This window comes from Ciconia boyciana, chromosome 1 (genome assembly GCF_034638445.1).
Source record: "Ciconia boyciana chromosome 1, ASM3463844v1, whole genome shotgun sequence".
In the NCBI taxonomy this organism is placed as follows: Eukaryota; Metazoa; Chordata; class Aves; order Ciconiiformes; family Ciconiidae; genus Ciconia; species Ciconia boyciana.
This window is the reverse complement of record NC_132934.1, coordinates 24,828,160-24,855,886: the sequence shown is the minus strand read 5'-3', so window position 1 is coordinate 24,855,886 and position 27,727 is coordinate 24,828,160. Positions and strand designations below refer to the sequence as shown.

General features: G+C 35.8%; 1 protein-coding gene across 4 annotated transcripts in view; it reads right to left on the bottom strand.

Moving 5' to 3' along the window:
* POT1 (protection of telomeres 1) overlaps positions 1–27,727 on the bottom strand; it is an 82,075-nt gene that overhangs the window by 33,365 nt on the left and 20,983 nt on the right. For all 4 annotated transcript variants that reach the window (XM_072860904.1, XM_072860909.1, XM_072860914.1 and 1 more), the window contains 4 exons: positions 26,937–27,047; positions 24,364–24,411; positions 23,003–23,117; positions 9,923–10,053 (listed from right to left, as the gene is read on the bottom strand). In XM_072860904.1, coding sequence (XP_072717005.1) covers positions 9,923–10,053; positions 23,003–23,117; positions 24,364–24,411; positions 26,937–27,047 — 405 coding nt within the window. The remainder of the gene's footprint in view (positions 1–9,922; positions 10,054–23,002; positions 23,118–24,363; positions 24,412–26,936; positions 27,048–27,727) is intronic.

The window sequence follows — 27,727 nt, the reverse complement described above, 5'->3', positions numbered from 1 at the left end:
CATATTTTATAAACAGATTGAAATTTAAAAAGCACACAAATCAACTATTCCTTGGAAATTCATAAACAAAGCTGTTCAATCTTGGTGACAGGAACTCCTTTAATCTCTGCTACTTTGACATAATGCATAAATGCATTAAGGATCATCTCTAGGATAAACTTTCATTTACTTAAGCATTCTCCAGACCTGACCAAGGGAGAACATCAATTAATTATGTAGTTTTTCTTCATTGTAACACTGAAAAGCTTTAGTCTTTTAACTTTTAGGTTTAAATACTGAAAATACAAGAAAAGCCAATGGACAAATCATGAAAATACATAGTTTCATAATCAATTCGTGCCCATTACCCATGATCTGGAAAAAAATGTTCCACTATAACACTAAGGCGTTATCTAATATAAATACACAGATCTACTTTAGTTGCTGCCACTGGCATTATATTCCATAGTTTCTCAAAATAGGCAACATCCAAAGGGGAGGAAAACTCTCCTTCATCACTTTTACTCATTCCCCTGCTATCAAAAGTATCTTTTGACATGTGTGACATCAAATGTTTCTCAAAGGTACCTACTTATTTATTTATTCACTAATTCTTTTAAATAATCATCAAAATAACTTGACTTCTTTCTTATTAAAAATTCTGTCCTAGACCTCTAGCCTATTTATGAGGACTCTAAACCTTTCAGGAAACCAGTTCAAGAAGCTACTTTGTCTCCCTGGGCTTCCACTAATATTTCACCATAGACAATTTTCCCCATTTCCCAAATCCTTTATGTCATGTTTTGAGCATTCATGAGGCTGTGCTTGAACATACTGTACTTCTGACATCTCCTAGTATCTTAATTTAGTGGATTTGAAATCAGCCTTAATGCAGGGAAAGTGAGTTATAAAATAACAAAAGAAATAAAATATGTAAGAAGGTAAACCTGAAGTGTCATGATGAGAAAATTACCAATGATCTTGAAGCAAAACCAAATATCTTTAGGCATAAGTATGTGGAGAAGCCTCTGAGTGGTCTCAAAGGTAAACAGCATTCAACAACATTATTTAGTGAACATCAGAACAAGCAGGAAAAGTAAATGTAGAATGGGTTACAGAACAAAATATTTCAGAGCTGGCAAATTACTTATGTCAGACCCACAGAACAGATCACGGTCAACAGAAATTCTCTGGTCTTGTCCTTTAAAAACAAATCATTACTAAAGTGATGAGAAATCACTGGAGTGTAAAATGAACAAAATCCATGGGCAAATGCTGTTTCATTATGGCACTCTAAGTAGATCTCAGATCAAGTTAAGCAGTGACACTGTAAACTAGTTATATTTTCCACACACAAACAATTTCAAAATTGAATTAAACTTAGGGAAAAGAGGTAATCTGAGACTTTTGTATATAATGATAATTCCTCCTCAGTAGATTTTGTGTCATTTCTAGAGGCCTTGGGGATTTTTTTAAAAATTGGGGTGGGTGGTGGGGAAGAACAGCGAAGTGGGGCAGATAGCTATCACTTTAAAAATTCCCTGAGAATTTTAAATAAATTCAATAAATAATGGCTGCTAAACAAAAATATCTTCTGGGACAAAACGGAGCAGATACAATGTATTTGACTTGTTCTAAGCAGGCAAGTAAATTCCAATACATATTGCGGAAGTCTTTGGCATAGTTTTTATAAACTAAAGAACAAAAGGTGAAATGTCACCTCAACAAAACTGTGTGGACAATAAACTCTAGTGATTTCTATGGGGTATAACTCTATCCTGAATATGCTCATGGAAAAGAAGCTAATCTTGAAATATTTATAAATAGATTTACAGCAACCTAAACCACCTGAATTAACTTTTTTTTTTTTACTGAAGCTGGTGTTATTCACCACACTCAATGGAAGAGAAAATTGCGATAGTAAGTAGTGTATAAAGCTGGAATAATAGCATCTCTAAGGTAATTTTCCATCAATACTGATTGTTAAATTGCAGAAGCAAAGGACTATTACAAAACCACTGTAGTCACAGATCACCTTAGAATATAAAAAAAAAAGTCTTGTAAAACAACATATACTAAACTAATACACGTTCTTATACTAAGAAGGAAAATTTCCTAAAATAAATTTAACTATTGATTTGTGGAAGGATCAGGAATTTAAGATAATATTTTGAAACATGAGTACATTAAGCTTAAAACTTGATTATTATTTATACATATAAAATTATTTCAAGACATCAAGTTGTGTTGTGGGGTTTGTTGTTTTTTTTTACTTGAATTATTGCATCATCTGAAATGCACTGTCCAAACTTCTATTCCAATATGAGTATACATTCAGCTGAAGACCTCATTGTAAGGTATCTTTTGCCTAAGCAGAAGTCAAAAATTTATGATCCCTGTGATTCACAGTTGACAACAAAATAATAGAAGATCAATGTTGACAGGCTGCTACCCAGTCTTCCCTTAACTGCAGAAATGTAGTACATGCAAGATGCCAGTGAAAAGGAAAGAAAGAGTGCAAAATTGTCTACAGGCAATGTATCTGTAAGAATTATAGTTACTGTGGTAAGCAATGTATTCCCCTCACTTAAACACATGTACATAAGCACATGCTGCTCTGTGTGACACAAACAGGGTTCAGTTGACACAGAAGCAAGATATCTTATACAAATAAGCAGTGATAAAAAAATCCCCTCCTTCTCAAACACAGAATCTGATCACAAGCCTCCAGGAGCAAAAAACTTTATGAAGGTATAGACAGGGTTACAAATGGCTGTACTGAAAAGGGATACTGTCCAAGTACTAGAAGGGTATGGCCCAATCACAGAACCACAGGAATTTTGGTTGGCAGGGACCTCAGGAGATCATGAAGTCCCACTTCTTCCTCAGGTCAGAGCTGTTGTCAGCACCGTGTCACATCAAGCTTTGGCTAATTGAGCCTTGAAAAATTCCAAGCATGGAGATTCCAGAACCTCCCCAGGTAACCCCTTTTAATAACGCACTACTCTCTTAGACCACAACCATCCTTGGAAACATCCCCTTTGCCATACTAAGTCTTATAATCTCTAGATCTACAAGGTTTCCCAGCACTGATTACTAAATATTTTGATTGTATTGAATGTTTAAAAAGATCTGTAGGAACTTGGTGAAAACACCTACACATGGATTATATTTCAAGTCAAACTCCATCCAAAAACCTAGACAGGAACTTGAGATCGTGGGGCAAAAAAAAAAAAAAAACAAAAACAGGAACACAATATACTAGGTGCCACACACTCTTCCACTCTTCTAATTTGTTCTTATAAATGATGGCTATGAAAAAAGAGTTCTTTCTAGAAGATGGATAAAAAATTACTTTATGCTAGGGGATGGGAGTTCCAAGTCACAAAGGGATGCCCTTCAATACTCCCCATTCACTCACCACCTTACACAAAGTTTTAGAGATAGATCACTGCACTTTAACTTGAAAAATGGTCTAGAATAGCTGGAGCAGATACTTGATGGAAAAAACCAAACAAATAAAACAGGTTATCCATTGTGTCAAGACAAAAAATTAGTTCACTTAAGATAGGTATTTAGCTTATTTCCTTGGGTTCTTTCTTTTCTATTTTTGGCTGCACAGGTAGCCAACACAGAATGGAATAGTATCTAAGAGCCGCTGATCCAAGACAGCACGGGTTTCAGACCTGTCTGAACTGAACCACAGAGCTTTTAAAACTTGGAAACACCCCATAAGTATTGCTTGCCATTTGGGCAGTGACGGGTTATAAACAAAGGTCGCCTTCTCCTGTTAAATACTATTACTTTATCAGTGGTTCTGACATTGTAAATAAGAAACGAAGCAGAAGCAGGTTGAGAAGGTGTCTTGTTAAGAAATTATGTTTATATGCCTCAAACTAGCTGAAAAAAAATCCCAAAAGAATTGTCCTGAAGTCTTATAGGGTATGAATGGCCTCAACAATTTCATTCCTAAATGGCCTTTCTATTAAATGGGAGTTGCTCATTTGTGTTATGGACTTCTTAGGAAAAAAAAAAAAAAAAATCAAAGTCCTGGACTTATAATGATTTGTTCATCTCAGAGACTGTAGCCACTGAATACAATACGCTGTATGTCCAGCATCACCTACAAGGATATTAATGACTAATCCCCTTAATTTGTCCCTGTTCCACCACTGCTGAAACTCTTGAGCTTTATTAGGAATTGCACATGGCTAAGAAGAGGCTAAAAGTTAGAGTAAGGCCTTTGGAGATGTTTCTCACTGGCCCTCTCCAGACTTGGCAATATGAGAATGACTTCAGTCCTACAACCTGGAAACCTACATTTTTAAAACTAATCTGGAAATAGGAAATGCTTGCTTTCCATTCTGAGAGTCACGCAGTGCGTGAGGGTGGGATGGGATGGAAGGCTAAAAAAACCACCACGAACACTGAAGACATACTTCCAAGCTAAAACAAAGTTGCAGGTCAAGCATTTGAATGATATACACATCCCAAAACAACAAATACTCCAATACAAAAAAAATTTACTATCATTCGTTAAAATTGTTACTAATTTAACAACTTATTGCTCAAAAATATGCTAGACAACTGAACTTGAGCCTTAATACCATATCAGATCCAGAGATTAATTTCTTTGTAAAGGTTTGATGATTGTCACTGATGCTGTTTATATGAAAAAAAGTTTCCTGTCAAAAAACCACTCGAATGCATTTGGTATACTTCCTTATATATTTTCTAAATGTTTTCTCACATTAAGTAAATTACAGTCTAAACAAGTTTGGATAGTATAGTATACTGATTATATTTTTTTGTATTTTAATAATGTAATCCTAGTGTACATGTACCTCCAGCTGTATGAACAGAGAGGTAATAAATGAAATAGAGAAACAATTTGAAGTAACTCAGTAAATAAACTCTGTCCTTATATAAATTAAACAATTTTGAACATGTTTAAATATAACAACAAGAAAACCGAACTACAAAAACTATCTGCAGGCACCTTCCGAAATAAAGTTAACAAGGCTAATCATATGGAAGTAAAATGAATTTATGAAGACACGAAAAATACACCTAGATATTAGGACCATAAATTATAGCTTATCCTCTACTATTCCTGAGAATTGCTGTCTGCAAAATAAAATTATCAGAAACATCTGCAGCAATGGAAATACAAATTAAAGGAGAAAATGAACAATACATTGTACATTTCATTTACCAGTTCACCTGAACATATTATAACTATTTTGTGGAAAAAAATTGTATGCAAAAAGTATATATACTTAAACCAGCTACAATAATTTCTGTTTTGATAATAATTTAAAAAAAACAACAGACATTGTGATAGTGCTTTAGAAATATTCCTCAGAGAAAGTGGCATAGTATATTTGAGAAAATTCTAGTAAAGTAAAAAATTACTATTTTGGAATATTTGCTACATATTTAAGACATGATCAGGTAACTTGACCAAAAGTACTCAGATGAAAATTTCAGAAAACATATGTGCAAAATTCTAAGACTTCGAATTATGGAGAAACTCTATCACTGCCTACAGTCAATATTTCCTGACATTATTTACTATAGGACAAATACTTGTTTTTAATTTAAATTCCACTGAAACTTCAAAATGAGTTGCATGCCTTACATAATTTTTGAAGGGAAGCCAAAAGCAATAGTAATATTCATATTTCCGAGAAAAATGTTGGCTTCTCTGTGTTAAAAAGAATCTCATAGGTGTTTACTAAAAAAATTCTAATTGCTTCCACTTTTCAGAGCAAGAATTTGAAAACAGGGTTGCAGTGCCACAGACAGCATGTTCTTTGACATCCTTTTTAGCAAAGAGTCTTAAACCTAACTTTGGCCAAGTTTATATATTTGGATCACATTTACTCAGAGGATACTGAGAGTCTGGCAGCTAAACTCTGCCAAAGTTTAATGTTCACTCAGTATGTTTTATATCTAAGCTCCAGACTTCCCGCTCTCATCCTTATCAACCTGACAGCTATGGCCAGAGCTGCCTAGGAATAAGAAGTGAGCAGGTAATTCTCCTGTGTGTCTCTCTCAGTGCCTTCCATATTGCATCAAGTAGAAAGAAAAGAAGGAATCAACTTTCATGGGACAAATTGGATTAAACTAAAGGAGGGAATACACAGAGACAAGGAAACCGCTAGCAAAGTGCAGAAGTAAGACTGCTGCTAGAAATAACAGCACACTGGTTTAAAGATCAGAGTAGGTAACCTAGTGGAACAAATGCTATGTTAAGTATTACTAGGTTAAGGACAGCGATGCACAAGAGAGACAGGACAGAACTAGTAAGGATAACAAAAAAGGGAGTGTGATTCATCCTTCTATGTTTTTATGAAGCCACGCTCCATACACTTGATATTCAGTTTTCCACTCCTCTGTGGGCAGGCAAACAGCTTAGAAAATCACTAGCAAAACATACATCTTATACTGGTCAGTTTACTGACCTATGGAAGGAATAACCATCTGTATCATGGCTATAAAGTCCTTTTGCTCAAAGAAGTAATGCATTTATATTGTAAATCTAAAGAGTTTGAACCAGATGAATATGCAATTGATAGCATGTAAGGAATTTGTTTTTTCTTGCTGGTTTTCTCCATTTTGTTACTCTAAAGATCTAGGATGCTGCATCTAACTGCAAAGCTAAAACATTAGAATTATAAACCATAATTATTCCGAAGTTAGTAGATGACAGTTACTGTTGTCTGTGCAAACACAGTTCAGCTCATGGTGCATTTATATTATGATACCCCATTCCATTACCCTATTTTTCTACAGGACATTTTCCTGTGCAGTGCATGACTTGAGAAGTGCAGTGGTGATGAATTAGTGCTGTGTAATAAAGAAGCTGTCATATTTAAGACTCCTACTTTATTTGTTACAGCAACTGGAGCCTATGTTAAAAGACATGCAGATGTGGTGCTTAGGGACATGGTTTAGTGGTGGCCTCGGCAGTGCTAGGTTAACGGTTGGACTTGATGATCATAAAGGTCTTTTCCAACCTAAACAGTTCTATGATTCTATGTATGGAAACAGTTAAGGCACAAAAGTAAGAGAGGAGAATAGTATCAAGATTACTATAACAAAAAGCTGGAGAATTAAGACTTTGTAATTGCTACAGAGATTGCATTACGCTGAGGAAGTCATATAAGTAAAGTTTATAATGAGAGGTCACCCCTTTGGTCTTCATTCTCTAAGTGTTACACATGAGTCACACATTCATGAGAATGCATCATAAGTAGTCATAAAAATGTACTTCAAGAAATATTAACAGAAATGTAATTAAAACTGGATAATCTTTCAGTTCTGTTACTAAGTCACTTAACATTTTCATTCTCTGCAACAAATACTGAGCAAATAAAATTATTCTCTACCCAGAGTAACCCCAACAGAATCCTCTCCATTAAGTTCTTATTAGCTCTGAGTCATCAGACCTTGCCAACACCTGTGTTACTATGAAGAGAAGTTATTCATTAGCAGCTGAGAGTGTAGCTGGGAACAGTCATTTTTAAAATGTGTTTGCTATCCATGTCAACTTCTTGGAAGTCTCTCAAAAGCATTTCTGGGACAGGGAAATGTGAATACATGCTGTAAAGACTATGTATATCTGTCCTCATTAGTAAGCACAGCTCTGACAGACTATGGCCTCTGCTACCCTCAATTGCTTTCCATTCAGCAGGCTAAGAGAAGGTGGTAAGGCCTGAAGACAAAAGGAGAATAGAGTGAAGGATGAACTGCAGACAGTGCAATTAGAACTCTAATTGGCAATGATTTCTTTTTTTAATTGAAAACTGTGTTGCAGAGCAATCCCACATACTATGGTGGTTGTAGGTGAAAGAGAGGAAGAGGTCACTCCCCTCCCAGTTCACTCCCAGCAGTTGGCACCAGGCTTCTATGTCAGATTTTTACCTGCCCAGCTCAGACATGAAAACTTCCAAAGTAATTGTTTGTTAGCCTGGGGTAGTCAAAACATTCCCATCCAGAAAAGGACAAATTAGTGACTCTAGATCATTCTAAGTTAGAAAGTAATTAAACAAGCTGCTAGCTTATGCATCTAAGGAGATATGGATTGTGAGCAGCTGGAGGTCAGTGAGGGCTGGAAACCACTTAAAACAGCTCAGCTGTGATGGAAAAAAAAAAGTGTATGTGGGGAGGCAATTAACAGACCCTACCTTTAAATACTGAAGCATCATCTTGGAGAATGATGAAGTACCAATTGGTAAGGATTTTGGAATGATCTCCTCAAAAATTTGACACCAAATCAGGAGAATGGTGAGGTTCCTTACATGTGCTATATCAATAGGTTTCCTCAATAAGTTTATATTAAAGGCGAATAGTGGAGCTGAGACACTATTATATTTGCATAAAAGAGGGTGCATACATAACTTCCCTGACAGTGGTCTTGTTTGTTTTTTTTAACCTGTACTTCCCACATCTCAAAAAAATCCAGTATTAGCCTATCACAGACACGCAACTTTCCAATTCTTTTATTTTAATCAGGCTCCTTTCTACTTTCTCTGTTTTCACACATATATTTAAAATATGTATTGTGATTTCAGAAGCAATAAACATGTTTCTACCTCCACTGATTTTCAGAAACGAGTATATCTGTGTAACACTCACCCTGCTGGATTCAGAGAGAATTTGAAATCCAGCATAAGACTTTCCCTTCTGAAGTCAAATCAATGAACTTCCAAGACTAACACCACATGTCAGGTATCGATTAGCAACACAAGCTTCAGAATCTAAATATAGTTTCATTCCGCTCTAATTATACATAAAGATGACTTTAAGGAAGCTTTATACTAACCCAGAATAGGTTAGCTAATTTCTCTCTCAATTGTAAATATTTATAATATATGTGAATAACTGAAGACTGTTTCTGAATCTTAACAAGTTCTTTCTTAATAATCTCAGTGGTACAAATCTCAGTTACTGGATAAATCTTACCATTTTTTACATTTATTGTCATGGTTTTTTTCTTTGTTCTCTTGCTACAGCATATCAAAACATACATGTTTAGTACTACTGATCTGTATCCCTTTCATCATCCTTTTGTACAATCCTAAATTTCCTAGATCTCTCAAGAGTGTTCAAATATGCAAATTGTTTTTTTTTTTTAACTGGCTCTTTCAGGACATTTACTCATTTCTGCTATAATGATTTTAAGCAAACATAAAATATATAATTATGTATGGTTATCTTGCATATTAATACATAACATGGTAAAATAATGTCTTTGGTACTATTCTGCACCTTTTTAAGTATGGTCCTGCATTACAAGACTTCCATTCAGTCTCTGTAGTGTGGTTCCTCTTCCCTATAGAGTTGCAGCAGGCATAAGAAAAACACCCAGCAGAAGCAGTACCAAAGCTATAAACACTGCTTCCTTCATGGCCTTTGATACAGATAAATACGGGGTAAGGCAGGAAAACATCAAAGCAGCTAGAGCATATTGCACACTAACAGCCCCAGACAGATTACATTTACTTGAGTAACTCTCCAGCTGATCTAAACTGCTCCACAACAGAAGCTCTAAAGTAATCCCTCAATTCTATTAGTTTGAAGAGGAATAAATTGTGCACATTTATGTCAGTTAAATTCTGTTCATCTAGAAGTATTACCATGTGATTTTTGTCAACTAGTTTAACAAATATTTAAAAAAGAAAATGCTGTTCTGGAGTCATAACCACATCTAACACTTTTTTAAAGAGAGATATCAGTTCAGTGCTCTGTTGTTGTTTAAAAAATTTCATAGTTTATTTCCAGTTTTGGTCCATACCATAACCATAGCTGTTTTATCAATCAACTGCTTTATCCAGTGTCTCCATGTTAATTTCAATACATGAAGAACTAAATTATTCCTACAGTCTTCCCACTGCAAAACAGCAAGCACATAAACCCCCCACATCCTAATACATACCTTTATTCTGTGAAATCGAACAATATCTCCAACTTTGTAAATTTTTGGTAGGGAATCTAGATTTCCATTAAAAAGAGTGCACGTTAACTTCACATTTGATGGGTCCACAAGTGTTACAACTGAGCAATAATCTGTAAAATATAAAAGTGTTTGAATGAATAATAGGCATTATGGAGTTATTAATACACAGATATTAAACTTGGGATGAACAACCATATGGCCAATTTTTTTCTGCTATGATCTGTGTAACTCTTCCAAAGTCAATTTAGTTACAGTAGCATAACGACTGAAGTGTGGCCCATCTTGCTGATAATTATCCCAAATAAATGGAAATGAAACGGGTGATTAAGCATAGGTCTGTCAGCCAGGAACATGCAAAACTTTTTCTTCTGTCTGCAAAAGGCATGCTATTTTTTCAGGTTTGAATTACTTCCTCTATAAAATGGGGAGCATATGTACAATCTTGTTCAATCCTTTTCTCAGATTTATTTTTGCACTGTCTTCTTAAGATGTGATGAGTTCTACAAGTTCTAAAAGCAAATTGAAGCATAAATTACTTATCTTTCACTTCAACAAAATATGCAAGATATATACTGCAAGGACGCAGTCACACAGTGGTAGTCAGAAGGTATATACCATAGAATCTATGATTCTGTAGTAAAAGTTTGAAATGTGCCTCTTTGAAGTTAAACTACATTAACAGAATTTCATTTCTATTAGTGACGTAAAAAGTAAACTCAAAACAAGATACAAATATGACAGAGCAAAACAACCCAGAATAGAGCAGTAATTGCAGATGACATAAATGAAACCTGTATTTTCCATTTCAGCCTACAGAAGCGCGTGTACTCAGGTATCTTACCAACGTAAAACTGAGTGAGAATACACTTGCTCTTTCACAGCACGATAGTGGGTTAACCTGCCTGAGAACTTTTCAAATACCCAATATCAACTCGGCTGTATGTTTAGAACCTCAAACATGCGCATATCTCGTCCTAGTTGCTTTTAATCAAGACGACAAAGTGCTTTTGTTTTGGATACTTATTATGCTAGCATTTACAGAAACTTACAGTACAAGGCTGAATTACAACTTTTTCAGCAGATCAGTAGAGCAATGACATCATACCCTATTGTTTTTACCTTGATGACAACCTTGATACATTTACATACACAAAATTTTGGCTTTTAGAAAGAGTTAGCAAGATCCTCAAGCAAAAAGCACAAATTTTAGGCATTAAATTAACAGTACTCAATGATTTATGATTTAAAATTTCTGAAGTTTGAACACTTGCAATGGTGAACTCTCCATCAGTTTTCCATTTGAGCATACCATTCTTAAATGTCAGAATGAGAAAGCACAAAACCAGTATTAGTAAGAGTGACAAAAAATTTTAAATCAAATAATTTTGTACTTTTCCACACTGGTATAGCACTGATTTACTATTTCTCTTAGCATTTTTCTGTACTCTGAAAAGAATGGATATATCTAAACCATTTGCAGCGTGCACGGTGCTTTCAGTCTGGAATCATGAATGAAATTATTCTGCTATTATTCATTCTGACTAAAAAAGTATAAAACACTAGGTTTGAATTACCCAAAATGCTTGGGCAACTCTCCAATTTTCTAATGCCATCTACTTTAACTCATATTTTTGTTTTCACAATCCTATTTTAAGAATGTAAGTTTTCATTGTAAAAGTTAGTTTATTCATACTGCTGACCTGCATATAAAATGCACACATACCCTCCAGAAGCAGGAACAGTTCCTCTATGTACAGAACCCATTTACTCCTGCTATAATCTTACTATTGTGGATATTTAAACTAAAAGTTCAATTTTTATGTTGCATTTTGGTAACAGCCAACAACAGAATCTCAACACTGTAAAAAGAAAGTAGCTGTAACTCCTAGAAACACACTTGCATGAAGACTTACATCCATTCTCTTGAGGTACCAAGAATGGGAACACTGTTCAAGATATAAAACTCTCTAAACAAAGTAACACACAAAGACATGATCATCATATTGATGATGATCATCATAATCAGCAGGCATCAAGTCAACAGTAAAGAAGCAAAATTAACAAACAACGAATAAACCTATTTATGAATTCTATTGCTGATATTCAAACAAACTACAGAAACTGACTATATAAAACTGAAATTTGAAACAACTGACCAGAAGCTTCTTGTTTGACGGTGTAAGCTTTCTCAACTTTTATAAAGGTGAAGTTAAACACCGGAAGACTGTAAATGAAGTTCAAGGTCAACGTGACTGTGGCTTGTGGGTAAGGCCACGCCACAGCAGAGAGGCCCACAAAAGGACTGAGGCCCACAAAAGGACTGAGGCCCACAAAAGGACTGAGGCCCACGGAGGAACCCACATTGGAGCAGAGGACACCCCTAAGAAGGAAGGTACAGTGTGGGGGGAGAGTAAGGAACAAGTAGCAGCAGAAAGAAACTGCTATGTACTAATCCCAGTCTGCTGTGCCACCCTTTGCCCCCCTACGAGACACAGTGCAACCTGCAACAATCACAAGGGTGGAGACTGGGAAGGGGGAAGCAGAGGTGTCTGGAGTGAAGCTGAGCCCAGGAAAGGCGGAGGAAAGGTGTTTTCCCTAAGAGTTTAAATGTTTCTTTTCTTTGTTTCTCAATACCTGAATCAGTTATTAAACGTTTATGTCAACAAGCAATGAATGAAATTCCCGAAATCAAATCTGTTTTGCTGTGACAGACACCTTTTCAACTCTCAAAAATAAAACCCCAAACAAAATGCAAAAAATCCATACAAAACAAAAACCCCAACTTCCCTTAGCTATAGTTCTACCAGGCAGCTAGTGATAATGACACTAAACCAGAGTTTACATATCTGGGAACCGAACAAAGGTGTCATAAGGCAAAACCAGAGTCAATAAAATCTCCATCATGCATTTTATAAAGATACAGACACACAAATTGTTGCTTGACAGCTTTGAAAGAGAATACTATCAGTCTACTGAAAACGACAGATTTGCCTTATATAAAAACTATACGAAGGTAGTCAAAAGACGACAATTGTCATATGAAAACTCTGTGATCAGATTCCCCAAAAATGAAGACAGATACGTTAGACTGGATTAAAATACATGCTTGTACATGCACTGCCTATGTCTTCAAAAGAAATACACTACTATTTCCAGCAAATAAACCCTTAAATTTTACTATCATTTAAACTAAAAAGTTTAAATTCTCTAACTATTTGAGTGACTGAAATGTTGAAAGAAGAAATTCAGTGAAGGCTTACCAAGAAAAATAAAACTACTTTTCCTACAGATATAAAACCCTATAGTATTTCTATAAAAGCACTACTCTTCTTCCTCCCCAAGATTTTTACACGGACTCAATAATGATAAATTCTCATCTATCACAACATCTCAGAAGTTGCATTCTTGTGCACACTCCCACCAAAGGCACAAGGGCAATGGTCATGCAGCACCTATTCTGACATTCTGTGCTAGGATAAGCAGACATGAATAAAGTCTAGTCAGTGGCTGACAAAACTGCAAGTATTTACTGCTGTAATCCAAAGATGGATTGCTGTATTTCTTTGGGTATGAATTCTAGAGGTTAACTTAACAGGTCAGCTGCAAAGCGATATGAGCAAAATGAGAAATTAAGAAGAAAAAAACCCATATGATTCACAGATTTACAAACCTTTGGGGATACAGGATAACATGTTACAGTGCATTGATATAATCCAATGTAGGAATCAAGAGTGAAAAAACAAAAACATTCCACAATAAAATTGTGGTTACTCTTTGGATTATATAACCTAGTCAGCTTCATACCTGTGCAGCTGCCTATTTAAGGGGGAAAAAGTTAACACGCTCCCTCCATTTTCTGTGCAATTAGCATACTCAAAAGACTAATAATCATCCTACTCAAAGTAGTATAAAATATTATACTAGCTTTATACAGTCAGGGAACACCTCCTACATAATATAGGTTCTCTGTCTCTGTGATTTTAGACTTCCATTCTTTAGTATCACCTCTAAACATCACTTCTACAATAAACCTAATTAAAATAGAGCTCTTCAAGAACTAAGCCTAAAGACTGATTTTCTTTTAAAGAAATCCTCATGCAGAAAGTCCTTTTTGAAGGTTAAAAATAAAAAGCCACCTGTCTTTCCCTCTCCAGCTGGAATCTGAAAATTGCTTTCCGCTTTCCATAGCAGCATTATGGTTCAGTGATTGAATTCACTTTTCTGCACAAATAATGAGTCAAACTCTAAACAGAATTGCTGAATTTAAATAATGTCCCAGCGTTACAGGAAACAATATAATAAATGTCATTGCTCAAACTTTTGATTTTTCACAATATACTTCCAATGACACAAAATCCCTCAGTTACCAAGCTAAAAAAAAATAAAATAAAATTAAAAAATTAATGAAATTTTACATATTGGAGTCAGTTTTCCCTTACTAGATAAATTGACTCCACTGATTAACATTTCCTAAAGAAAAGAGATTTTACCACTGGTAATTTTTACTCGTGATAATCTGGCTTAAAAATATGACAAAATAGATGCACAGTTCAGCAAATTTATATACTATAAAAGAAGGTTTTTACTTTCATACTAGATTGACTCAGTAAAAGCATTAGTTTTAGGCTGATACTACACAGAACTCCAAACTGCACCTATGTTTTTTTTAATATACTTAATTATGATGAAGAGGTATTCCCACTTGGGCTTAACATCATGTGAGGGACCACCTGCAATGGACAGCTATCTGTAAGGATGCTTGTAACACCTCAGAATTGGTGTTTATGGAAACCACAAGGAGAGAGAAGTGATGTTTGGTTTAAATGGAAGTACAGAGGCATGCATCTGTCTTACATGCTTCTTTTATCCTTTCAGACTAGTCCTTACTGTTCTTTAAAAATACAATTACTTTAACTTGTTACTTAGTTTTTTATTTCATCTCATAAAAAAACTACAACTATTTGGTGAAGCAGCTTTTTAGAAAAGGAATTTATGCAACAAAAGGAATTCATTATTATTGCAAGGACTATCCTAAAATCAATAAAATTCCAAGTCAAGATCAGTAGAAGGTTACATTAACTACATGGAGAACGCTGATCTCCAAGCTTCTAGGTCCTGACTTTAAATAGTTTGAAATATGAATGTTTTGTAGCCCTGTAACAGACACTGAAAAGCTAAAGTTTCCTCCACTGTGATGACGGTTTAGGTTCATTCTTCAGGTTATAGCTTTCTTTTTATAAATGCCACAGCATTTCCACTCTTTTATGGACTGTTATGTCAGTCATTAGCATGCTCAGAAAGTCAGCATCTCTCCACAGTGTACAGATATATATATATAAAAAAAAAAACACAACAAAAACCTGAAAACCCACAGCTTCACTTACTTACAAATTTATTTTTCAGTCATCGTAAGAAAGCCAGAATTGCTACAAAAGCTTTCCAGATCAGTACTTACTGATGTTGTAGGAAGGCATTTAATACTTACTGATTAAACATTTATTTTAGTTTTACTGAGGACTTCAGCAGTTCCTAACAAATATGCTTGCATAAATTTTTAAGGTAGAAAGCATCGATCTAATTACGAATACCCTTTTGGGCAATCACATATGTATTCCTGACTAACATTTAAGTAGAAAACCCACCATCCTGAATCAATAACTTCCCCCTGTAAAGAGATAAAAAGGTTTTTGGCAATGTTGTTGGCAATAAGGGACTCTAAATAGAGATTGCCTTCTGTTTCTTATATTTCAATACACACAAAAAAGGAGAGAGAGATTATTGTAGCAAATCATTCTCTCTTCAAAACCACACCAAACATTAATACTGTTTTCAAGAATTACTGAGGCCATTCAATACACAAGTGTCTTTGTACTAAAACCAAGCAGTTGAACCAGTTAACTTATTCAATATGTTCAACAAAACACAGGAAGAAAAATAACACAAATGTACACACACTCCTCTGTGTGTGTGTGTATATATGAGTACATATGAACACAGATATTGCAGAAGCCCAAAACAAAACCTCTAAAGAATCAAATTGAAGATGTTTTACTACAGCTTGTTATTCCTAACATGGTGATACACTTAAGAGATACAAACATTCAGTAACTACCAGAAGCATCTGGCTAAACAGCTGCTTTAATGCCATCATTTGTAAATTGTAGATCAAAGTAACTGTCTTGAGATTTCTTTCTATTAAGTATTTATTCAACTGTTTAATTTTTAATTTCCTTTTAAATTTTTTTTTTAAACTTTTATTTATCTTCAATATTAGATGATAGGAAACAGTGATTATTTACAAAAGAAACACATACAAACCACTGTGAACAGAAGGGAAAAGAACATTACTCTCATCTTTAGGCTCCAGAAATGAAACCGCTACCTTTACCTCTGCAACAGTTTTTATTCTGTTCTTCAAAATTTAAATACATCCTCAATATTTTGATTTGGAAAAAACAAAACTGAACACAATACTTTAAAGAACAAAACTACTGCAGATTTAACTCTGAGTCTGCTTCCTCACAAATAGACCATCAGATACCACAACAGTCTGCAGTTGGTTTGTTTTGCACTCTAAAGTTGGTTTGCTATTACGTACTAAAAATTGATTATTTTAATTGAAGTTGCACACATGCTATTTTTTAAAGTAATGTTTTTTCAGCTACATAGTTTTAAACAAATTCTGGTCTAAGAATGTTGATGAACTTGGCTGAAGATCAAATAAAAACTGAACATAAAATTTAGACCTTCAAAATACCTTTAAGAATCTGATTTATGGTTCTTAAGCTGTATTTGGGGCATGTAGAACTGCTGACCTGGAACTGTTCAAGGTTTTTAGAAGTGTACTTTCTGAAAATGCTACCCTTTATTAATTTTGATTCTAAGAAATATTTTGTAAAAATGAAATAGTTACCATCCACATGCATGTCAAGGTAGGCTAAAATGAGATTTTAATTCAACATGTGACATATGAACATACTGCATATATCTAAGAGAACAAGCTAGGTGGAGGTTTCCCCAGGAAAATAGGACATTACTCTTATGACTTATTGTTAACCAGCAGCAAGGATTCTTCTTGCCATAATATTTCCCTGCATTATGGAAAACACTGACTAATATCTGCAGGAAAAAAAGAGAAAGAGTTGGGGAAGCAGTAGCGTCACATTGTAATGTCCCAAAAGTCTGATGGTCAAGCACATAATGTCTGTAACTGGACACTACAAAGACAGAGGCTCTTTTTCTTTTATATTTACTGTTTTTACTCAGGCTAAATACTTGAGATGTCCTTGGGCTTAAGGGAGGGGAGAGAGGAGAGAATCACCTTTGTTAAAAAATTTTAAATATCTAAGACTCTCAAACTATTTCAGAAGGAAAGCTAGAATATAATTTTGAACACTTCCATAAGACCTTCTAGCAGAGAGAAACCCACCTGCCCGTTGTACCAAGCAGGACCTGAAATACTTCCTTGGACAGTTTTCAGAACACATAAAATTCTCATGTATAGGCATTCCAAACTACACACCCTGAGCTGAAGCATGCTCAGTTAAAGCAACTTTCTCTGGAATAAATAATAATTTATGATTATACTGTAAACTCATTTCATTCATCAGTGTTTTAACATTCGTCTAATGCAATAATGGTGATTGAAATGATGAACATTTAATTATAGATTATATAAACTGACAAGGCTAAATTAGGTACCACTTGCTTTCAGTGGGAACACAGTGCAAAGCTCCAGCCTTAGGCTTTAATATATGTAAGAAGGAGCAGTATCTCATATCTAGGGGCATAGCTATATAGTGAATAAAGACCCATATGGATTAAAAAGACCCACATGGATTAAGTACAGTGGCTCCACTGCCCATGCTTCCAGCAGGTACCAGCTTAAAGCTATATGATTCTATTAACACAGTGTCAGAAAGAGAATGTATTAGTCCAGGACTGTGCCAGATCTAAAGCGACTAAAGAATCTTCTGACAAGAGACATTTCATGCCTTGGCAATTCAGAACAATCATTGAGCATTTTGCACCCTCTCAAGCAGACATAACTCTGGACTGTGTAAAAAAACAAAAACCAACACTGAAATATTTAACTGAGTAGTGAATATTTTTACACTGAAACCCAAATTAATTAAAACTGTTTTAGAGATTTTCATGATAAAGTAGCAAGTGAATCACAACTATCTTCATAAATAAGGAACTTTTCAAATTGTGTCCCTGCTCTCCACTGATATTGTTGTGTTGGTTTTTTTAATATTACAAACTGAAAATAGACAGGGAAGATATATGAGGAAGTTATTAATGACATCTAGGCATGGACCAGTTGTTAAGTAAATCATCATTTTCCCTATTAAATTTCTACTACTTATGAAAGTGAAGTGATTAACTTGTCAAATAACTCAGTTGCAAAAATCTGTCCGAGTTGTTTCAGAGACATATTACCTTGAAAGTCAGTGCATTTAACTTTATTGTTTTTACGTATCTGGAAAGAATGGCTGTCTTAATAATTTCCAGCAATCAGTGCTTGTCTAAGTAAGACGTTCAGAGTCCTCAGGTCCCCAAAGTCTTATTAAAGCAGCTGGACAAATGACAAATCTAGACCATGTGATCCTTCAAGAACTGCCCTTCCATGATTTACTCAAAGAGTAAAAGTAGTACTTTCTACATTTGATTAATTTCCTTCTTACTCTTTTTGTTGTCCGCAACGTGAACAAAGGAAACAAAACCTTTAAAAGACTTGTGGGGTTTGTTGTATTTGTTACTTTGCTTTTAAGCCTGAGTTTTAAACCTACAATATTTTTCCAGAGGAAAGTACCTCCATTCACCACTGGCAATATCCTGAATTATTACAGATAAAGTGAATCTTTTCATTTCCTTATAAACACAGCTTAGAATGTATTTCTATATATCTATATGTATTCTATACATATAGATGTATTCTATATATCTATATACTATATAGATATTGTAAGACTGATAGCATTTGAACAGGTCCAGCATAAGCAAGCAATCACCAGACACCACCACAAAATGAAGATTTTCAGAAGCTCACTACAGTGACAGACAGATGTTGTTTGGCAGCCTGTGCAGAAAAGACCAAACAGAGTAAATCAATACTGAAATAATTTATCAGTCTTTTACATTAAAAATGAAATACTGTTCTCTGCTCTGTACAGGTCTAGATCATACTTGCACATTTACAATGAAGTCTTTTACAGATTTTAGTGGCACGTCAAGCAGGAAAGAATATCAGTGATGAGATCTCCTATCCAAAGGAATTGTTTTGTAAACTTTTAAATTTGGTCCTTCCATTTGAGAAAGCATAAAGACTATGTTATTATTGTCCTTCTTTCTAAGCTAAAGAGATTTTTCATTTCCCTGAGACTCTTATGTTCAAAGGAAACTTGTTTCTCAAGATCCCTCCTCCAGATTTATCCTCATTTTATTATAACCCAAAGAACAGGAAAGTCTGAAAAACCTGGAGAGTTCCAGCATGTGTGCTGGGTTGACCTTGGCTGGCTGCTAGGCACCCACCCAGCTGCTCTCTCACTCCCCCTCCTCAACAGGACAGAGGAGAAAATAAGGTAGAAAAGCTCGTGGGTTGAGATAAAGACAGGGAGATCACTTACCAGTTACCATCCTGGGCAAAACAGACTCAGCTTGGGGAAGATTAATTTAATTTATGGCCAATAAAAATAGGGTAGGATGGTGAGAATCAAATACGAAAATACCTTTCCCCGCCACTCCTTTTTCCCAGGCTTAACTTCTTCATTCCCAGCATTTCTACCACCCCTCTCTTTCCCTCGAGTGGCACAGGGAGGATGGGGAGGGAATGGGGGGGTGTGGTCAGCCCATAACAGCTCCCTTTCTCTCCTGTTCCTTCCTTCTCACACTTTTTTCCTGCTCCAGCGTAGGTCCTTCCATAGGCTGCAGTGCTTTGGGATAACCCTGCTCAAGTGTGAGACCTCCACGGGTTCCAGTGTAGGTCAATCTGCTCACCCGAGGTCCCTTCCCCAGGCTGCAGGGGAATCTCTGCTCCAGCACCTGGAGCACCTCCTCCCCTCCAGCTTCTCTCACCTTGGTGTCACAGGGCTGTTTCTCACATTTTTTTTCCTCACTCCTCACTGCCATGCAGTGTTTTGCCCTTTCTTAACTTTGTTTTCCCAGAGGTGCCACCACCGTGGCCGAGGGGCTCAGCCGTGCCCTGCGGTGGGTCGGTTGGAGCCGGCTGGAACCGGCTGTGTCCGGCACGGGGCAGCCCCAGCCTCTCCTCACAGAGGCCGCCCCGCAGCCCCCCTAGTACCAACACCTGGGCACCTCCACCCAGCACAATTTGCTTTCCCATTTTCGATCCTTTTTCATAACTGGCAGCCCCAAATCCTTCTCCTTAAGCCCCCAGCAACCTAACACCACCCATTCATGGCTATCTGGGAATCTATCTCCAACCTTTGCAGAGCTCCCTCTGGAGTCTTTCTTTTAATTAATACTTTTAAAATATTAAGTATTATTTAAGTATTAACTGTAGCTAAATCATACTAGAGTTCCATAAGTATTCAGCTCTAGGGGCAGAATAATTTTTATTACTATTACTTCTAAGCTAGCAGTATACCTTGATTTGCTATGCACACAGCAAACACACACACGCTTAATTTAGTATTTTATGAATGTCTGCATTTCTAATTAGATGCCAGAACATTTTTCTGCTTCCAGTCTAAATGCATTAAGTTCCTGCAGATACTTCCACTTACCATTATTCCTCATTTACATCTAGGAATATCTGTTGTGTTGTAACACTCATAATGTAAAACAATTGGAATTTGTACTTCTCCACTTTAACTGGGCTACAGTATTATCAAAACCCAATTATTTTCTGAAAAAACAGTGACATCCAGCTTTTCCACAGCTTTCTCTAACAACTACCATTTCCTTTTTATATATTCCTATATAAAACAATCAAAACAATATTTCATCTTAAAGATCTGCAATTTTTTGTTTAGCAAAATAACTTTAGTGTATCAATGACTATGTAGAATTTGATAATATTCATTTTAATTTAGTCTCAAGAGGAAAAAAAAACCCAAACATACACTATATTTGCTACAAAAACAGATGCACCGTTACTGGCTCAGTTCCCAACTTAATGACTACATCTATTTTTGAATGTTAACATTTAGATTAGATTATCCCATATTCTTCAGACTTGTTTACTGTTTATGTTTCAGAGTTATTTTGGGAACGCTACTGCCTCCTCAACATTGAGTAAGAATGTAGAGAGGAAAGGTTTTCTAGGAGCTAGCCTTGTCACCTGCTATAATAATAAACACCAACGGGAATACGTTTCAACAACTTATGGCATGGGAAGCATGGAACTGCTCTCCTGCAGACACCAGGGCAATGAGCCCTAGTGCTGAGGATACACTGTTTCTTCTGTTGACATGGTCAACTGTATGTAAAAATGCTGTTGAATTCCCAAGAGCTATTCATTAGCTTGTGGACCTAGTTCATCTAACATATTCTTGCAAAATCCTATGTTGCTCTGCATAACTTAACTACGACTGCTGACTGGGCCAGTGGCTGCCACTGGCTGCCACCGCCAGTACGGCTGACACTTAGTGTCCGATAGCCCAGAGAGCAGCACGTGCATGTCTTGGCTTTTCTGTGGACAAGCGTTAGACCACACTTTAGCTACAAGTACAGTGAAGCCACACTTTAGCTACAAGTACAGTGAAGCCACACTTTAGCTACAAGTGAGAGCAAAAATTTCCTGTCAATAGGGTCTTTCATACCAGTATATCTGTTTATCTAGAAGAATACTACATGCACCAAATGGAAGTAGTTAAGCATGCCCAACAACAGAGATTATATCAGTATAGTTCAGTTGAACATACTGAAGCCAGCATACACACATTTGCACAGACCTCCAGATGTTCTGCCCACTCACACACTCTAAACTGATACAAACAAAGGCTGAAGATTGCTTAGTCTTCAAAAAGTGAAGCCATTAGTTGAACCTTAGTTGGGCTTGGAACTTTTTTGTGTGTGCCACCACGCTAGCACAGCTTTCAGCTATTTCATCTATGTTTCAAGCTATCTAACTGTAAACAAACCTCATTCTGGAAGCTGCAGTACTGCAGGTATAGCACTGTGCTCTCACAAAGGCATTTATTGACTTATCTTGAGTGCATCACCTTCAGACTGCTGCTGGAAGGTTTTGAGCAAGCAAGATCACTCAGATCTGTTTGCAAAAGGTCTGCAATCAGAACTCTTGGTTCTGATTTAATGCTCACTTCTTAAAGTTCTGTATTTAGAAGCCAAATTCATGGCTATTGACATTATTCAAGAAACTTGTATGCATAATTAAGACCATAAAAGTCAACAGTCACCATCATAATCTGTTCTTTTTTGTTCAATTAGAAATATATTTAAAAGGGAAAAAAAACCCGCAACTTTAAAATGCACAGTAAATTTATAATAAGCAGAAAACACTTTGATTAATTCTGAATCAAATAAGAAATTCTACTGCTTAATTGAATTCAGTAGGGATATCACCTAGCTGTGTACTTACCGAGCACCTAGTGAAATGGTACAATCTTTTAGCAAAACTAGCACAATCAGTAAGTGTTCCCCTCAAAGAGAGAAAAAACGATTCAGCTGTTGCACAGCTTCTACAAGTAACAAATATGCTGGCACCCCATTTATAGCATCTCATAACACTTACTGTGAAAATCTGAAGGAAGAATTGCACAGTTACACAACAATCCTTTCCCACAAGGACAGGTGTAGGGCTTTTGCACTTTTTTTTCTGTACAGGTCCATTTCCTTGTTTTGTACTGACAGTATTACCTTGATAAATACATTCTTCATTTGCTATCTCCACCAGTCTGCCTAAACCAACTCTGACATCCCTTACGTATTTGTTGTTCTGTTTCCTTGATGTTAGCTGAGAAGCACGGTGAAAGGATCACCTGAATTTGTTGTTCTGGTTGACTTTTAACAAACATAGTAAGAACAGTTCTGTTTGGAGGAGGAGATTTTAAATCTCTTGAATACAGTACATACCAGTTCCTTTGCTTACATACGGAGGCTTGAAGAATTTCACAACGCCATACAAATTCACTATAGTTCCATCTTTAAGACAATTCAGAGGAGTATACACATATTTTGGTGCAACAGACTGGAAAGGCATGATAAAATTAGGGAACAGAAGAAAAAAATTATTCAAACATTCACGCAGAATTTTGTGTTTTAACACCATCCAGCCTCAGATATGCTTTATTTAATCTTAAAAAAAAGGTTATCTCTTTCTTTCTATCTTATTCACTTTAGACTCTCCAAAGATAAATATATATACATATATGTACGTACATTCACAGGCAATACAGTGCACAAGACTTATTTCCACTTCTTCTTGTGATTGCATCTTCCTTACAATAAACTAACCAGTCAGTTCAAGTAAGTTTCAATACATGAAATAGGTGAATAAAAGTCACTATAATAAAGAATGATAAAAATCGGTTGATTAAAAAAATTACTTATTGATTTACTGATTTAACATGTCCATCCAAAGGGCTTTTTAAAGCACATATTTAAATAATTTTGCAATTCTTATTGGCAGTGTCACTGCACAGAATCACTGTCTTGGGGAAGGGGCGAGTGTTTACCTCTCACAGCCATTGTGTAAGTCTTCCTATTAAAACAAGACACTTGTTGGAGGATTAAAGAAATTAAGGACTACCTTCTACTATTTAAGGACTACTCTCCTCTCATCTTAAGGTTACATTATATGCTGATTAGTCTCTTTTAAAGAATACAAGTTCTGCCAAACTGACTGAAAACTGTGGTTTTCAATTACTATATCAGGGGAAAAAATGAAACTCTTCATAAAATTAAGACAAAGTCAAGCTGTATTGTCTTTGGTAGTAAATCTTTAACCTTATGATAAAGAACAATAAAATTTCATACACCAATTTATATGCCTTTAAAATATTATTTCCTGTAGAATTTTAATTTAGACACATAAATGCTTGTTGCAAATGGTAATCAAAAGAAATGTTAAGACCAGTACATGAAGTCTGATTTTAAAATCAAAGGAAGATCCATATTTCCATTTTTTTAAAGCAGAAGCATACCATCTTCTTTAGAACGTAAGTTATCTTTCTAGTTCAATATTTCCTAAACCAACATGCAGCCTATTTTGAGATTGAGATGGGAACTATACTGCAAGTATAGAAAAAGTACTACTTTTTCATATTTTATTCTGTTTTCCAGGCACTTTATTTGCAAAATTAAAAGCTAAACAAATGACCGCTGGGATGAGAGTATGGAATTAAAATAAACAGGAAAGAAAAAGAATTCCACACATTCTCATTTACATGCAGTTAGTCTCACGTGGTTTAAAAACATCCCAAATATAAACTCACCACAGATGCAGTTTCTGAAGCAGCAGCTGTTCTTGGTATAGTATAAATCTAAGGAGAAAAAAAAAGCAAACTCTCCGATTACAAAATTGAAGGCATTGCAAATATAACAAGATTTGATAACGCTATAACAAATATAATGCTATAAGCAAGTACAAAACAGCACTATAGACGCTTTTGCTATGTGAATCACGTCTGAAACTAGTAAAATTTTATCCTGCAGAAAAAAGAAAATAATATTTACTCCAATTACACTCAGACAAAAGCTACTTTAAATAACACATACATTTTCTAAGATAGAAACGCACTTGGTTGAATATAAGTCAGGTCACATTAGTAGAGTCAGCATTTGAAAGTCGGAGACCACAAATTTAAAACTGTACTTTCTAATAGTGACTTGCTTAACAGAGAACTTCTATGGGTTTAGGTTTTGTACATTTCAATGCTTAGAGCAGGTCTACTCTCAGTGACTTGTTATTCTCCTTTGGGGAAAAAAAAATAATAATAAAAAAAAGATGGTCAAGGAAAATTCACCAGAATGGGATAAATTCTATTTAAAGGTAGTTTTAAGCTTTTAGAGCCATGCTTATAAGCTAGACTTATCTTCAGTGTAAGGTCTTTTAAAGAACTAATTGTGGTGATTTGACATAATGCCAACACATACCCACCCTATAATGAGAAACGCAGGGCTCAGCTGCAATCCTGATGCAACACCACAGCCTGTCTGCCAGACACAGGGTCCCATATCACAGCTGCACATCGCCTCAGTGGTGCAGACTCCCACTAGGGATCTGGTTTTGCTTTCCACCCTCAACTGAATTCCTGAAGCTAGTTTTACTTCCATTTATTTATTTTAAATAGTCAGGTGAACAGTTATAATTGAGAAAGTGAAGCACACAAAAAATTCAGATAATTTGTATTAATTTTAAGCATTCAATGAGTGTGTCAGTAAATTAAGTGCCACAAGCTCCGTTCTGTGGTCAGTGATGAGGCAGACACCTCCTCAGCACAACCTACACGTTCAGTGAGCTGCACATCTTCCTTGGGATTAGACTGCACGTCACGAGGTCCTGCCAATACTCAACTGCGTGCCTCACATAGTCCCTAAAATTTAGGCATGTTTAGTTTAGATACATTCGCCCAGACTCCGGGCACAGTTTTGCCATCCATTATCTTCAATGAAACATACTTTTTCTACCTATATATCATCATTATCAACAGATGTCATGAAACAGTCTGCACTGTAATTTTAATTCATTTTGTTTCTCATGGGCTGCACACCAAGCTTTAATTATCTAGAGGTCAATTCTGGAAAAAAATACCTTTCTGAAATAAAAAAAATATATTTTCTTAAATTTAAAATTATTGTCAGACAACAATTATACAAACGTCAAACCTTGACATTGGCACACAATTTATTTTAGTAAGTCTCTTTTATATGTGATTTTGTGTTTAAGTTTTTATAATTATTTCTAAGTTTGTTTCAAAATCTCATGGATAGGCTCAAAGGAATCACCATATAGTGTGATGCTATATTGTTTTCCAGTGAAGGTGCCTTTTCCTTTTCACTGACTACAGAATGGAGTTTGCAGCATTGTCACTGAGAGTTTAGTACAATGCTATCATCCTTCTTTTTAACAGTAGTAGACAATTACAGTGATCAAAACTGTGCAACACTTTCTCACCAGAAGCCCGTAACTGTTGGGATAACTTTCATAAGAAATATTAGAAATATCCCACTGAAGTGTTCAACAAAGTTTTTGAAACCTTAGTTTCATTCCACACCCAATCCATCTCCCCCCAGCTACAGGTTTCCAAATGTAGAATAATATCCTAAATCTTCTGTAATTTTTGTAAGTCCTATACTTTTAAAAATACTAATGCTTAGGCTTAAAAAGGGTAGCAAATGTTTCTTGAAGCAAAGACACAGTGGCCACAACAAGCATGCACTGCTGATGTATTACCACAGACAAATAAAAGCAGCAGCAGAACATTCCCATATCTCCACTCCCATATCACAACAGATGGAAGCATTTAAGATTAACAGTATTGATGTGAGAATAGTACAAAAGAACAAGTATTTTCCTCAGAAAAAGGGGTGTAATTCTCTTTTAAAAATTAAGAATCTAGGAATTCATGTATTTCAAAGGCAAAGTGTAATGATGTGAGCTAAAGCAGTACAAACTTATAGCCCAGAGAAAACTAAAAATGATAGACTACTCTTGCACCCTCTACCTTGTCTGCATTACTGAATTGCATTATGCACAAGAATGGCGTAAACAGCTCTAGGGATCTATCTAAAGCCAACTAAGGTCAAATTTCTGCACTCAGCAAGCTGAAATTTACCTGGGAGGCCTGAGATAATTTGGGTCTTGCATGGATAGGGGTATTATAAAATTGTATGCACACACACACAAATGTGTTCTGATTGTTTCCTGATGGACACGATAAAATAAACTGTAGTACTTCAGATTCTAATAGATTTTATTGTTTTTTCTACTGTAAAGCAGAATGTTCATGTCGGTATTTGGGGGGGAAAAAAAAAAAAAGGTAAAAAAAGTTGGGTACCCACGTACATAAATGGCTGATCCAGCTTCTTCAGACACCTCCAGGTGGCAACCATGTCTACCATCCTCTCTCGCTGTAGGCGATTTTGCCAACTTAAATCCTGCAACTACAAAGGTGTCCTATGGGGACAGGGTGATAAACAGATGATTACATAGGCTGTATCATGCACTCTATTTTAAGAGTATGTGATGTGAAATTTCCCCCTAAGTCTCAAGACATTCAAGAAACAAAAATCCTGAAAAAATTCTAAACACTGCCTTTATCTGTTTAGTTCTTCCACCCAAGGAATTAATATTTCCAACCAATGTCAGCAAGCATTTTTTTTCAAATTCTGCTAAAATTTTCGCACTCTTGATGCTACTGTGACTGAGTGCTAATTTTGACAAGGGCTAGAGGGCAAAAGTCACACTGAATAAAGTAAAAGAATCATTCCCCTTCGAATATACTGAAGACCGACTCCTTTCTGGGTAAGCTTAACTAAGCTAGAAAAGGAATCATACATCAGATCAGCAGTGACAAAACACTCTCTTCTCAGAGCTTATTTCTTATTGAGTTACAGCTGCACTTTGAAGAGACTCTCCTTGTAGACATTTCCTGTTTTAGTTGGATCGACATCTTCCAATTTCTTCCTTAAGGGTCAAACAGGTAGGTCAATCAATAGGCAGGTTTCTGGTAGCAAAAGAGACATTACAAACTTCTCTGGCATCACTCCTGAGATTCTGGCACAGGAAGCAACTGCATTTGCAACTGCACTTTCACTTTGGTATAAAGTTTCTCAGACACCACAAAGTGAACAAGA